Source organism: Cydia fagiglandana, chromosome 12 (assembly GCF_963556715.1).
Source record: "Cydia fagiglandana chromosome 12, ilCydFagi1.1, whole genome shotgun sequence".
Taxonomy (NCBI): Eukaryota; Metazoa; Arthropoda; class Insecta; order Lepidoptera; family Tortricidae; genus Cydia; species Cydia fagiglandana.
In genome coordinates this window covers 11,166,991-11,181,346 of record NC_085943.1, presented here as the reverse complement: position 1 = coordinate 11,181,346, position 14,356 = coordinate 11,166,991, and the positions used below count along the sequence as shown (strand labels likewise).

General features: G+C 39.1%; 2 protein-coding genes across 3 annotated transcripts; one reads left to right on the top strand and one right to left on the bottom strand.

Moving 5' to 3' along the window:
- Window positions 1-2,209: 2,209 nt before the first annotated feature.
- Window positions 2,210-3,136, bottom strand: LOC134669244 (cuticle protein-like). The gene is made up of 2 exons (XM_063526753.1): window positions 3,006-3,136; window positions 2,210-2,765 (listed from the first exon to the last, which is right to left on the bottom strand). Exons 1-2 carry the CDS (start codon window positions 3,015-3,017, stop codon window positions 2,271-2,273), a joined length of 507 nt encoding a protein of 168 aa, XP_063382823.1. The 5' UTR covers window positions 3,018-3,136; the 3' UTR covers window positions 2,210-2,270.
- Window positions 3,137-10,085: 6,949 nt separating this feature from the next.
- LOC134669585 (cuticle protein 21-like) lies at window positions 10,086-11,550 on the top strand. 2 transcript variants are annotated; one of them, XM_063527237.1, is made up of 3 exons: window positions 10,086-10,209; window positions 10,615-11,040; window positions 11,257-11,550. In XM_063527237.1, exons 1-3 carry the CDS (start codon window positions 10,150-10,152, stop codon window positions 11,494-11,496), a joined length of 726 nt encoding a protein of 241 aa, XP_063383307.1. In that variant the 5' UTR covers window positions 10,086-10,149; the 3' UTR covers window positions 11,497-11,550. The 2 variants fall into 2 exon arrangements, with proteins under 2 accessions (XP_063383307.1, XP_063383306.1); XM_063527236.1 differs by having other exon boundaries at window positions 10,615-11,202.
- The last annotated feature ends 2,806 nt before the right edge of the window (window positions 11,551-14,356 follow it).

Below are 14,356 nucleotides of genomic sequence, written 5' to 3'. Positions count from 1 at the left end.
GCGAGAGGGCTACGAGTATTTTTTTATTACACCGCAAATTTTATTAAGAATAGATCATTTAGAAACATTTAAGAGGGCCCGTCAATGTATCGCACAAGAAGGGCGTCACTTCGAGCAACTACTCTAATAAAAAAATTAATTACTTAAAAGATAAATGATAGTTTTATTATTTCATAAACGGTAGTTTTAATATTTTATTACAGTTTATTATCACAAATAATTAATCTCAAGCAGTTTTATCTCTTACGACACCGACGTTCTTTGAGGAGTGAGTCGTCGAATTAAATGTATGGGAGGGTTTGAAGTTAATGTTTGGGATAAGTATTTCTGCTTTTATTAAAAATAGTTATTAATGTAATTTTACTCATTGGGTAACGCACTTTTGATATCAATTTGAAGTTTTCTGATATCTGTTATACTTATTTACAGAATTATCGCCTGCCTACACTTAAGGAATACCTGACGCCTGGCTGAAGGAGGACTGCCTGTATAGTCATATTTTTCTTACTCACACGAGAACATAGAAAAACCACCGCCGCACTGGAGGAAGGACAAGCGCAGATAGCTGCGGTACCGGTGGAAAGTCAAATACGGCCAAATGCTTCCCGTAAAGTAGCGAATGTCTTAAAAATTGTCTAATGTACGGAACCCTTGGAACGCGCGTCCGACTCGCACTTGGCCGGTTTTTTTTGTGAAAACATTGATGTGACCTTATCAATCAATCACGAAATCAAATTGGTACTTATCAATGTTTTCACAATAGTTATTTCAGTAGGACTAATTTCGATAAATAGATATTTATGCGCCCGCAAATCTCTTTACTCTTTTCTCTTCTGAATAATAATATTCTAGGCACATGATCATAACCAGAAGAAAATTAACCATTCGTATGATTATAGACCTACATAGTAAGAATTGGTTTCACTAAAGATAGATTTTGATCACAAAAACAGGTAGATACATTCTGTACATCTTTTCACCTAGCCGAGTCGGACGATTTTCGTTGCACATAGTGTCAGTACATAATGTCTGCCGCATGTCCAGCGGAGGTATCAGTGTCGTAATCACGGGCCGGCGGCGCTGCCATTCAATGAGATGAAATCACTATGCGCGGGTATGAATAATTCAGGTGCGGTCCGCCGCCGGCCGGTCCGACATCGATATAAAGTTTTCATATGTGCTGTGATAGTCGGTAAAGATAAGGTACAGAAGCAGTTTCGTAGCTTGGCAAGTTGTCTTCAAAAAATCTAATATTACTTGCTCATTGGTATAAAGTTCTCACTTGAGCAGTTTCAAATGTTTCAATATCTTGGCGGATAGTGTGTAGGAAACGCAATACTTGGAGCAAGGATATAGTTAGATGTGTTTATTTATCTTCCCTTTTTCATTTGTTAGGGGGTTCATGATACATATTATATCTAACCATTTTTCTCAACGTACGAGTCTCAAAATTAATTGTCAACAGTCTGAAAACAAGTGTTATAATTGTAATTAAGTAGGTACTTTCCTGATTCTTGAATATATCGGGGTCACCTTTAACACCTACTGAACAGTTATATATAACTGTTCATAGAGGTTATAAATTAAAATAAAATATTTTGTTTTATATCATATACTTATAATATACTTGGTTGGGGTACATAACGTGTTTTGATTTTTTAAATCCAAAACAACTGATGTTAATATCACCAATATATTCAGTCCTGGCGGCCGTTTTAGAGGCAGAAATCAAGAATATTGATTTATGGGGCGTAAAAATGTAAGTACCTACTGTAAGTATTAAAATGAAATGTAGGTAATAAAATTATTTCAGCTAATCGAAATCGAATATTTTTAAATACATACAAAAAAAATATTCCAGGAGTTCAAATGTCACATGCACTCGCAAATTTTAGAGCACTTAGTTTAAATTCGGTCTAATTCTAAACCTACAAGTACAACCGATTGATGGAAATATTCATTATTTGTAATTTTCTTATTAGAAAAATGTAGAAATTCACAACTAATTAGGATTAAATAGAAGCGGGCGAAACCGCTCAGCTTAAATAACTGGCTTTAGCTAAGCATACTCCCAGCCTGCAACAGCGAGTGCGTAGTATTGATCAGTCTCGCGCTAATTGGAAGTGTCGCAGTCCATTGCTATTTAAATTACCCAGTGCAGCCAATTGCGAGTAGGTACCATTAGGAATTAGAAATTTGAAATGCAAAGTTCGTACAATAAATAATTTATTAGAATCTAGTCATAATAACAACGAGCCTCAAACATCAGTCTAGTGGTGGTAGGAAATGACGGGGGAAGAGAAGGAGACGTGAGCGGGGGCGGCGGCATAGGCGACCTTGGCGACGGGGGCGGCGTAGGCGACCTTGGCTACGGGGGCAGCGTAGGCGACCTTGGCTACGGGAGCGGCGTAGGCGATCTTGGCGACGGAAGCGGCGTAGGCGAGCTTGGCGACAGGGGCGAGGGCGACCTTGTGGGGCGCCTCGGTGGGGTGTCCCTCGTAGCGAACGATGGCGTTGAAGCCGTGCTCCTTGTCGGCGGTGTACTCCACGATGCGCTGCACGCCGTCGGGCTGCAGCAGCGAGTAGGAGCCGTGCACGGCGTCGCCGGCGCGCGACTCCTGCTGCTGCTTGATGTCGCCGGTGTGGTGGTCCGCCACGGAGTACTGGAACTCGTAGTGGGCGGGCGCCTCCTCGTAGGCCACCTTCGCGAGGGGCACCACCGGGATGGCGGACGCGGCCACCGCCAGGGAGAGGATAGCGACGAACTGGAAACGAATGAATTGTTTACATTTATACAATAGGATGTTCAGTAAGCGAAATAGCGGAATGGTGCAAAAATGCTTTGCCTTGGATGGCTCTGCTACCTCTCTCTCTGCGGAAAAAGGATGCCCTTTTCCAAAAAGCCTTTGGAAACTAATCCTAAAACTTTCCTTCGCAAAATTCATTACCTGATGAAAGTGAATGAAAGTAGGTAATATAATTAAATAATTAATTAAAAAGCTCACCTTAGCGGCCATTGTTGCTGATGTGATTGTCTGTAGTGGACTATGACATTTACTGACCCGCGACACGTTTTATACTTCGATTAGCGCCTACAGGCAACCAGCGCCGGCCGGAGGGCTAATCTGCACTCCAAAATAAAAACGCATTAACAATGTTTACATGTCTTACTAGTGACTGCCTTTTCGTTGTCAATCGTAATGCTAATTCACATATTGTGAGTTGAAGGTCATGCTGTGTCACTCGAGAAATGCATAACTAGATCAACTTGATTTGATATGACGATAACAACAAGTGAACACGGCTTATTCTAATTGCTTGCGTACACTCGGGTATAGTTTTTCGGGGACCAAGACGACGTGACCTCGAGATCCTTAAGAACTATGGGTTATCGGGGCTCGCACTAACACTGGTACTGGTATCATTGAAATGACATCTTAGGTTTAATCGACTTCGAACTACCTTCTCGCTTGACTGATTAGACTTGGGATACGTTACAACATAGCTAGGTGCAACTAGATAAGCAGTTTGTAGGTAAGTACCTATACATATTGTTGACGCTTAATTATTATCTTTTTTGTATTCAAGACCTTTGAGAGGAAACTGATGAAAATAGTTTACTTAGTCCATTCAAAAAATATCCTAACCCAACCCAACATAATTACAATAAAAAGTCTAATTCCTGAAAATTGCATCTAAAATAAGTTAGTAGTATTCAGTAGGGGGAAGCGGGGTGGATAGGCACAAGGGGCAGTTTTGAACACCCACACTAATTCCTTAACTAAAATCTTATGTTCACCTTCTGCAACACTAAAACGTGGCTTTGTATGTGTGAGTGAGGTACGAGCTTCGGTACATCTCTCCTGACAGCCGTTGCCGCTTGGTGCGTGGAAACGTATTTCCGCGGTCACGTAGTAAATAAATTATGATTTTTAGGGTTCCGTACCTCAAAAGGAATAACGGAACCCTTATAGGATCACTCGTGCGTCTGTCTGTCCGTCCGTCTGTCACAGCCAATTTGCTCCGAAACTACTGGACCAATTAAGTTGAAATTTGGTACACATATGTAAGTCTGTGACCCAAAGACGAATATGTAACGTCAACAAATGAATTTTAAACAAGGGCTACTTTTGGGGGGTAAAAGATAAAATTTAAAAACAAAGTTTTGCAAACTATGTCGTGTTACATATCAAACGAAAGAGCTCATTGTGAGAATCTCAAATATTTTTTTTTTATAAATTGACAATAAAAAATTTAGAAGTTATTCAAGAAATAAGACAAAAAATTACCATTCCCCCCCCTCTATCTCCGAAACTACAGGGTCTAAAATTATGAAAAAATTACTCATAATAGTCCTTTACCTAACGATGACAGGAAAACCTGTTAGAAATCGACAGTCAAGCGTGAGTCGGATTTAAGAACAAAAATGCGGTTTAGGTTTTTTAGGGACACAGCCGCAATGGTTTAAGTGAAACGTGATGTAGACAGCTATTTGCGAAGGCCCTAGGCCGATATCCGCATAAGGCCGAAGGCCCGAAGCATCCCGAAGAGGCGTGCCATTCCGACTCACGCTTGAAGCTAACTTCAAGCATGAGTCGGAATGACGACAAAAAAAGTTAGACCGTAAAAAGTCTGCAGCGATTTTGATAGCCCACGCAGTGCAAGTGTCATATTAAACGTCAAACTTCTATGAAATTATGACGTATTAATAACACTTACACTGCGTGGGCTATCATATCCGCTGCAGACTTTTATTGGTGTGACTATAGGCTGTATCTGGCACACAGCCGCATTGGTACAAGTGTAGTACTGATTGATTAGGTTACTATTGTTACGTGTTAAAACACGTAACAAACAGGGTGGCCAAAAATTAACTAAGTGTATTCCCGTTGCCAACGTGCAACCCCGAAATTGCGAGGAAAAATTTGGCTGTTTCATACATTTTGGCTGGTCCGTTTTCTACGGGAGGATACATTTTTTTTCGAGATTTCGGGGTTGGGGTCCCATAGTAAAAGTTGTAAAGCTCAGTATAATCCGAAAACTTCCCCGGCTACGGGAATGCACTTATTTTTGGCCATCCTGTAAGTATTATCTCTCTTCGGCCTTTTAAAACACTTGCGGAAGTTGTAGGAAGCGTGACTCGTCGGACGCTTCGAGCTAATCAGCCCTAGGCGGAGCTCGGTCTTCAGTCTTCGCATTTGGACACCTTGTACTACTGTTCGGCATTTAATCTTCCTATCTAAGCTACTTTGCATAGTTGCAGAGATAATATAAGCCACCACGCCAGAAAACTTCATGTTACATCTGGTTTTTGATTGACCCGTTCGGGTTTTTCAAGACGTTTCACTCACGTCACGTTTGATGTACAAAAAAAAATTGTTGAAAATTGTGTGATGTACGGAACCCTTGAAACGCGAGTCCGAACTCGCACTTGACCAGTTTTTTTATCGAGTTGTGGTGCGAAATTTTAGACTTTACCGGATGAACATCATAATGAGCGCTTAGTACGTTTATTCAGTAATAGGGTTAGCTTATTATTTTAAAGTAATACTTAATAGTATATTTTTAATAAATTATTATTAATTTATTTGACCATTGGGGTACTTTGGTACAATAAAGATTGGGGCAGTTTTGAACATATCAAAGTGCCCCTCTAGTGTATCTAAGTGCCCCTGCCAGTTTTGTTATAATGTTTTTTTTTTTAAATATTTAAATTAATGAATAGTGCGAACGTACAAAGATAAAGAAAATTGACAAAGAAAAGTTAAACCGAAGTAGCTTTTTGTCAAAAACTGACACTGATTTCATTAAAAGTTGTTTTTTGTACTGTTAGTGCACCTGCTGCTTAATAACTGTAGTATGTTCTAATAGCACCGCACTTAATAGACGTTTTATAATGTTTAAAATGTTTACTACTGGTCAGCTAACTGAGTTGATCTGTAAAGTGTGCTCTGGGGGGCAGTTTGAAACACTTACGGGGCACTTTGATTCACGTGCCAAAGTACCCCAAAATGATGTATCAAAGTGTCCCATGTAATGTATCAAAGTACCCTGCAGGTGGGGCACAATTGAACAAATCCCATTTTTTGTTAAGATCCATATATCTCTTTTACTGGCCATAAATTTAACAAAAAAATATATACTTTGTATACTTTAGTAAATTTGTCATCTACTAAGTACAAAGAAAATGTATTTTGAGTTCATTTTGGGGCCTAAAATCGATTTCAAAAAAAGGTGTACCAAGCTGCCACGCTTCCCCCTACCTGTCTGCAGTTCTATAAGATTTTTCCATTTATTTATACTCTAAAGAGAAATGTTATTACCATGTATCTATCTTATACATGTATATACTAATTATGTACCTATAGGTGACATTTAATTCTTGTTCAAAATATCTTAGCTCGTGGAAATGATTGGCAGATCATATATGTTCCGACCTTCCGACCCTCATGTAATCCTTAGTGTTTTCTTCTGAAGTTCTACATAAAAATAGGTACCTAAGTAATTTACGTTACATTTGAATATATTTTATCACAGCAATTAAATGAATTAGCTACTTGTTATATTACTTTATTAGTTTTATTACATTCAGTGTTGCAATATCATAAACCGATCTCATAAATACTGCAAACAATTACGAAAGTGTCTTCTATAATTTTTGTATTACATACAGATCTAAAACATGTAAAACCGGTAATTGCCAGCGTCCAACTAAGTAGATCCCCGAGCTTTCTCGGACGTAAGGAGAATATCGTAGTAACTGGCAATAGGGGATGTCTGGCTATGTTGGTTTAATTATGGTCGTCATAAAAGTGGTTCGGTGACCGTGGCCTTGGCCGACATGGCGCATAATATTTGTAACACGAAAAGCTTGCTACGCATTCCATTCGGTTATATGAGCGTGGCGCGTCTCGTTTAGCTATGCCATTTCAACGTGACCTCGAACTCTTTAATTACTATGTATGAACTGTGGTTCTATTATACTGTTTCACCCGAGTCTGAGTCACCCTTGCTTGGTAAGCGATTGGAATGATCCTTGATCGATCGATGACAGGTTAAGCTTCGACAGCGTGATATGATAATTAGCAGTATTGTTTTGTTTATACAGTTATATGCAGGTTTGGTGGTGACATATAGTGATCTATAGTATTTTGTATTAGTAATAAGGCTATGCGGATCGAATTCTGAGTCACGTAAGCATTAGTAGGTAATGGTTACGGAGGAATTTCAAACATCCAAAACCAAAAATCTGATCACCTTTCTCTGATCAGGATGACCTGTCTCTCTAAATGGAGTTGAATGTAAGTAGGTACGAGCGTCCTTTTTTGGTTTTAACGTGCTTGTATTATTACAAACCTAGATAAAATTTCACACGAATGAAGTCGCGGGTAACACTTAGTTTTTCATATCAATATGAAAATTAACTAATTTCAAATACTTAACTTTTCGCGTCGTTCCAATAAAAATCCGATAACGTGTGAAGGTCCTTTTAGTTAAAGATATATTTATTTAATTCGATACATAGTTAGGTAATAAGTAGGGGACTATTGGGCAGTAGCTCGGGAGGCTCGGGTCTTGTAAATCAGGACGATTTACAAGGGGGTGCCCGATCCTCCCGACTGCTCGATGGTCCCCTACCTCCCCTACGTCGCAACTACTGTATTACTTGGAGGTAATCAAATGACTGTAAAAGCTCTAAACTTTAATTTAATGTGATAATGATAAATAATGGATGCCAATAATATCCAAGTAATTATTCTTAATTACTAACCTAGCAATGCCTAGCCTATATGTATAACCTATCTTGTTAATTTTTATTTTTTATTTTATTTTATTAAGGTCCACCAACAATTGTTGACATCAAAACATTTAAAACGTACAAGCTATACATGAAGGGAGTGATGTCACAAACACTTACAGGTAAACACCGCGTGCAAAACATATATAAGTAAACAACTAAAGAAATATCTAAATTAAACTTATTTTCTAATTATTTATGTAAAATTTACTCTTAGCAAAACAATCAAGTTACCCAAGCGTATAGAATTATGTAAATTACAGTTTGGCAATTTGGAATTAGAGTAATGGTCTAACGCGTATCGGCTATACGATCTTGTTAGACGAGTTATCGGACATGTATGTATGTATGATTACCAATGTGTAACCATGTAGGTACAAGTTTTTCGTGCGGCTTTCGATTGTAATAGTTCCAATGTGCCGTCGGAAAGTTTTCCAAATTGCGAAATTTTCATATTAAACAATTCAGAAACTTCTTATATTATTGTATAGGCATTCAAACTGTGTTCCAAAATAAAAGATTCCTTAACTTCCTATGAAATACCCTAAAACTTTTCCAACTTTAAAAAAAGTCGCAATTTGCACAGTAACTATAAGTTCAAACTAACTGTTAAGTAGGTAAGTAAGTATCTAATTTAGATTAGATTTACGAAATTTCGTAATCTAGCTGCCTCTCTATCGCTCGAATTTGCAAAAATATAACGAAATTACGGTTTTCGCGGTCGAGCCATAATTACAGGTTTACGAGAAAAATAGCTAAGAAACTCATTGATTTTTAGGTTGGGTACACAATGAATTCTAAAATACACACCCACAGATAGGTAATATGTGAATTATGTGATGTGAACCTATTTTTATATATGGTTGTGTGAAGAAATGACGCCAATAATTCTAAAATTATTAGGTACTAATCGAGGTAATTAAAGTTGCTTGATGTCGATTTACGCGTTAATGAAGAGTTTGATTCTATTTTTTATGTTAATGTAAGTATGGATTTTGTCGCTATTTAGCTAGTTAACACTTTAACGAAGGTCAACCGCAACAGGATCGGTTAGGTGTAGTTTATGATTAAAGTGACATACTTAACAATCTTAAAATTAATATTAGGTATGTATACACGGTGTAACATGACGAAACCGAATAATTTCAACAGCGTATTCCTGATCATATGTAGAGACAAAAATGTCCTATAAAATTTGCGTACTTTCAGAGTTAATACCAATTTAAAAAAAAACATGTTTTTATTGTTACATAGTGCAAAACGCCTTTTTTGATGGCGATGATGCTGCTATGGAACGTAGTCTAAATATCCTTATTGATAAATTTAAAAATCAATTTTAAGTGACAAGTTTACCAATAACATTTATTTTTTATGTACAAATACATTAAAAAAATGGAAAAAATAAAACAAAAATATTTTTTTTAGCGAAATTGACCTAAACTCATATTACATTTTTTTTCTTCTTTTAACGTCAGAAATGCGTGGTTAAAATTATTCGGTTTCCTCATGTTACACCGTGTATTATAAATTTGTTCTGACCGTTCTGAGCACTTTAATTGTTCAGAAAAACTCTGTATATACGCAATAATGCATTTGAATTGTCATACGTCCAGTGGACGTTTCATGATATAAGTAGGAGGCAAACGAGCAGACGAATCGCCTGATGGTAAGCGTTACCGTCGTCCATGGACACCTGCAACACCAGAGGGGTTGTAAGTGCGTTGCCGGCCTTTGAAAGTAGAGTAAGTATACTCGTAAGACAACGTCATCGTTACGTATGAAAATATGGCACTCCTTCACTTTGTTCCTTTCAAATCGGTGGAAAAGTTAGTTTAGTTTAGATAAACTCTAATTACCTGTTTTTGAATTTTGTTATCTGCCCGAAGTTTGAAGCGGACGTACTTTAGGTAAGAAGTACATACATATAAACACTGACAACACTGAAAAACTAAAATTGTTTTTCAGAATTAGCACTAACAGTCGAATCATCTCAATTAATCTAAACACAGAGTACCTACCTAAGCATAATTTTATCTTCATATTTTTGATTCACAGACATAATTAACTTATCTACAACCCAATTATCAAATCTAAATCAATCTTATAAGCTCATTAAGCCTACAAAGTCACGAGGATAACCGGTTTCACTTTATCATTCATTCATTGTTGTTGGTGCATGTCTAATAGATTGTTATCGGAATATTGATAATGCAATATAATACATATAGTTATCGATGTATGAAAACAAGAGCTATAACGAACTTCCCATAAAAGTTACATAATTATTAATCGATCCGGTTTTTGACCCTAGACGCAGGGCGTGTCATCGTATGCGCAACTGTCACGTATAAATGCTGCGCGGGCGCTCATCTCGTCACACTGACGAATATACACACGACATGGCAGTCAAAGTGAGTAGAGCATCTATTTAATAAAAATATTGATTAAAATCCACTAGTTACTTAATAAATGAAATCTAGTTGTAGAACTAGTTCGTGTTACGTAATCATTTTGGAGTTGATTGGATGTGGAATCCTTAAAAACTGCCTTCAGTGCCTTTAGGTATCATACATAATTAATAGTTTAAATAATAAATAACAACCCTATATTTGCAGCTAGGTGTATAACCCCCTTGATTAATATCTACGATTTTCAATCAAAGTTTAAGTCGATCATTAATAAATGGTAACATTAAAATCAGTTGTAAGAGTTCATTCTATAGTTCTAGTGAATGCTAGTCGGAGTCGATATTAGCGCTTTGATAATAGAGCCAAACTTTTTATAGAATACCTTCTGAACATCGATCTCTTCAACAGATCACAATCTTCATCTGCATGGTAGCAGCGGCCGCGGCCGGGGTCGTAGAGGTCAATCCCGCGGCAGTCCAGGTCGCGCCCGCTCCCAAGGTGGTCTACGAGGAGCCCGAAGCCCCCGCCCAGTACGAGTACGAATACTCCATCCAAGACCACCTCACGGGAGACTCTAAACAGGCCAAAGAGAACCGCAATGGAGATGCTGTCCACGGATTCTACACTCTCGTTCAGCCCGATGGTGTGCAGCGCATTGTTGAGTACACTGCTGATAAGATCCACGGGTTCAACGCTGTGGTTCGCTATGAGGGAGTGCCCCAGAAGGTCGCGTACGCGGCTGCCCCCGCTCCAGTAGCCTACGCTCAGCCGGTTGCCAAAGTTGCCTACGCCCCTGCGCCAGCCCCAGTGGCTTATGCCCAACCTGTCGCCAAAGTAGCGTACGCTCCTGCACCAACTCAAGTGACTTATGCTCAACCTATTACCAAAGTAGCGTATTCTCCAGCGCCAGCACCAGTGGCCTATGCCCAACCTGTTGCCAAAGTAGCGTATGCCCCGGCGCCGGCACCAGTGGCCTATGCCCAACCTGTCCCCAGAGTAGCCTACGCTCCTGCACCTTCTCAAGTGGCTTATGCTCAACCAATTGCTAAGGTAGCCTACGCCCCGGCGCCAGGCCCCGCTGTAACCTACTCGCAACCCATCGCGTACGCGCAACCAGCTCACGTGGCCTACGCCCAGCCCGTCGCTAAAGTCGCGTACGCACCTGCTCCTGTAGCGTACGCCCAAGCCCCGGCCGCTCACCACGTGGCCTACGCGCCGGCCCCTCAAGCCTACCCCGCCCACGTCGGCCATGTCACCTACTCATCGCCATCTGTCTCATACCAACATTAAGTTATTGTTAAGTTAGTATTTATTTTAATACATCACTATAGCCAATTGATCGAATTCTCGTCTTTTATTTCCCCCCGAGCGGTCAGAAGAATTGCACAAGGAGGCGTCAAAGCGTATCCGATATCAAAACGCTCCAAACGAAGTTAGTAGCAAGCGTGCGGGTAGTGTCGGGGAATCAATTGAATTATGTAGCATTATGAGGCGAGGAGCTCCGGTTACGCGGCACGTAGGGCGCCCGGAGCCGCCGCGCCGGGCCACTCTGACGCATTGCTCTTGACACCTATTCATTGGGCTAGTTTAGTCGGCCGCCTGAGAATATGTTCCTTTAGCCCCTCTGCCACCCTGCGGCAGGAACCCCGCGGGGGGCAGGGTGTTTCCCCTTGGCCGGCCTCGGACAAACTGCCGTTTGAACGTGTCGACGCGCAAATTTTGATTGCAGGCAAATATAAATTGACAGCGAGTGATGGCGAAAGTGGTTGTTAGGACGCGGAGGGCTTGTTCGACGTGTGATGTGAATATTTTATTTGTGAAGTCCCGTAGCGCGCTGACGTAAGGGGTCGCGATAATATTTAGTTTATGAAAGGGCTGCATTGTATGTTATAAACTAAGTAGGATGTCTTTATTAGGGTTGCCTTTGGTGTTTTAAAAACACAGTTTAGACAACTTTTCCTTTCCTTGGTCATCGAATAGACTAAGTATAATATGCTAATAATACCTATACCTACTTACTTAATACATACTTGAAACCCGTCTGAATATTCGACAGTTTTTGTAAACGGTATTTTGGGACTAATCATGATTTTGCAAAATGATACCTAAAGAGAGGAGAGTTGGACTATATAGTATTGCGCTGACAACCGCTGTAAACCGCTGAGTGGCTGACAGATGGACTGAGAGATGTACAGGCAGAGCGCACCTTAATAATACCTACGTTTCCGGTTTACATAAAAGACAATATACTACAAAACATTCAAATAAATATCGAACCGAATAAAAACACGAAAAGCCGAAATATTTTGATAAATATTTACCAACACATCATGTCACAGAGCCGTCGTGATTACAAATTCACTGACGGAGTTAATGCGGAGCGCGCATTAAATAATCAGTAGCGGCAAATGTTTGGTGCAGTTTTTTACCACAAAGGGTTGTCGCTATAATCCGCTATTATCGGATGATGAACTACTACGTTCTCCCCTTTCATGGTTATTTTATTTAGGACCTTGTCACAGTCATAGAGGTGTTACCTACTACTTATACTTATTACTTACTTTATTTATAGATTTCCATGGGCCCTTAATGCCTTGTCTTTAGTAAGTACTAACTTGACTATTACCTACACACAATTAACTACTTACGTACATACCTAATTGAAATTTTCAATTTTGATATTTAATGAGGTACCGGATTTTACACTTCATTTTATTTTATATTTTTGTATGAGAGAGGTTAATACTAGAGTAATTCGCAGGTTTCAGTTTCAATAACTAGCCACCTTAATACTAAAACGAATTCTGTTTACAGGTGAATAGAATTCATTTTAGTTTAGGGTGGCCAGTTATTGGCCGGTGGCCAGTTACTGGCGAATTACGCTACCCTGTATCTTAAGTAAGATTAAGAACTTAACTAACTCATTTCGAACTTAAAAAAAGCCGTCGGTTGCATCGCATTCAAATTGAAAACGGGGATATTCGGCCAAAAGCGACAAAGTTCTATCCACATAATAGCACAGATATTATAGTACGATGCCACTTAATTATTATGTTGTTTATGAATTTTGTGATAAAGGGTTGATGCTTATGAAAAATGTTTCCCTTTGTCCATCATAAGCTGCATAATTGTATGGTAAAACATGTTACAAACATCTGTTTGATGTGGTTAACGTACGAAACTTTAATAAATTGATCACAGTGGATATATTGTAGTAGTAATCATTATTGTACACAACACAGGTTTACAAAATTAATTACAGTAATGGAAGTGCAAAGGCGAACTTATCGCTATAAGGGATCTCTTCCAGCTAATCTTCGAGTTCGAGTGGATAACTGAAAAACTCTAGTCAGGTCAGATAGACAAACATATATGTACTTATTATGTACATTCCATTGGTAGGTATATATCATATTTAATGGTGCATTAAGTAAAAAGCTGTAAATAATTTAATGCTGATCTTATTTTTCGAGCAACTAAAGCACATGTTGCAAAAGCTACCTGTTTTTAGGCCTTTTAGGTTACCTTTATTATCCGTCAAGCCGTTTAGGCTGCAAAGAAATAAACATACACTATTTAAATCTAGATGGAGCGCACTAGTCACTATACCGCTGCATCTACATCTGCAGGAAGCCGTACATATGGCGGGTGACAGAAGCCTATGGAAGAGACTGGTCAGCAACATTAGGACATGATGTCACGATCCTCAGCATTGAGGGAACGACTGATGATGATGATGATTTAAATCTTATATTTTCCTTCAATTCACTCAAAATACATTTTTTTCCGTTTGTCGGGTAGAAAGACAAGCGCGGTCATTAATTCTCTTTATGTCAAGAGAACCGTTTAATTGTAGTACAAAGCCACACCATTGCAATCATTAAGTAAAGCCTGACGAGTCTAACAACCACCACTCGGTAATAGTTGCTAATCGACGTGCGCCACGCGCCGCGCCACGCGCCTCTATTCAACAATTCGATAGAGTCTTCACGAACCATTGTTACGATGTAGATATTGTAGATATAGATACCGTCGTCAATACTTTTAACTGATAATTTGCCAAGGTTATTGCAAAGACACCCGCCATGGTCAGTTAAATCACCATTTTTAAGTTAATTTTATTTAGGTATGCATTATTTTCATTTTTAGT

What these genes read in the sequence shown, in the direction of transcription:
- LOC134669585 (XM_063527236.1), top strand. Translation starts at nt 10,150, where the DNA reads ATGCTGCGCGGGCGCTCATCTCGTCACACTGACGAATATACACACGAC. An exon ending in CACACGACATGGCAGTCAAA is followed by an intron (nt 10,210 to 10,614) that starts GTGAGTAGAGCA and finishes TCTCTTCAACAG; the next exon opens with ATCACAATCTTCATCTGCAT. An exon ending in ATGCCCAACCTGTCCCCAGA is followed by an intron (nt 11,203 to 11,256) that starts GTAGCCTACGCT and finishes CCAATTGCTAAG; the next exon opens with GTAGCCTACGCCCCGGCGCC.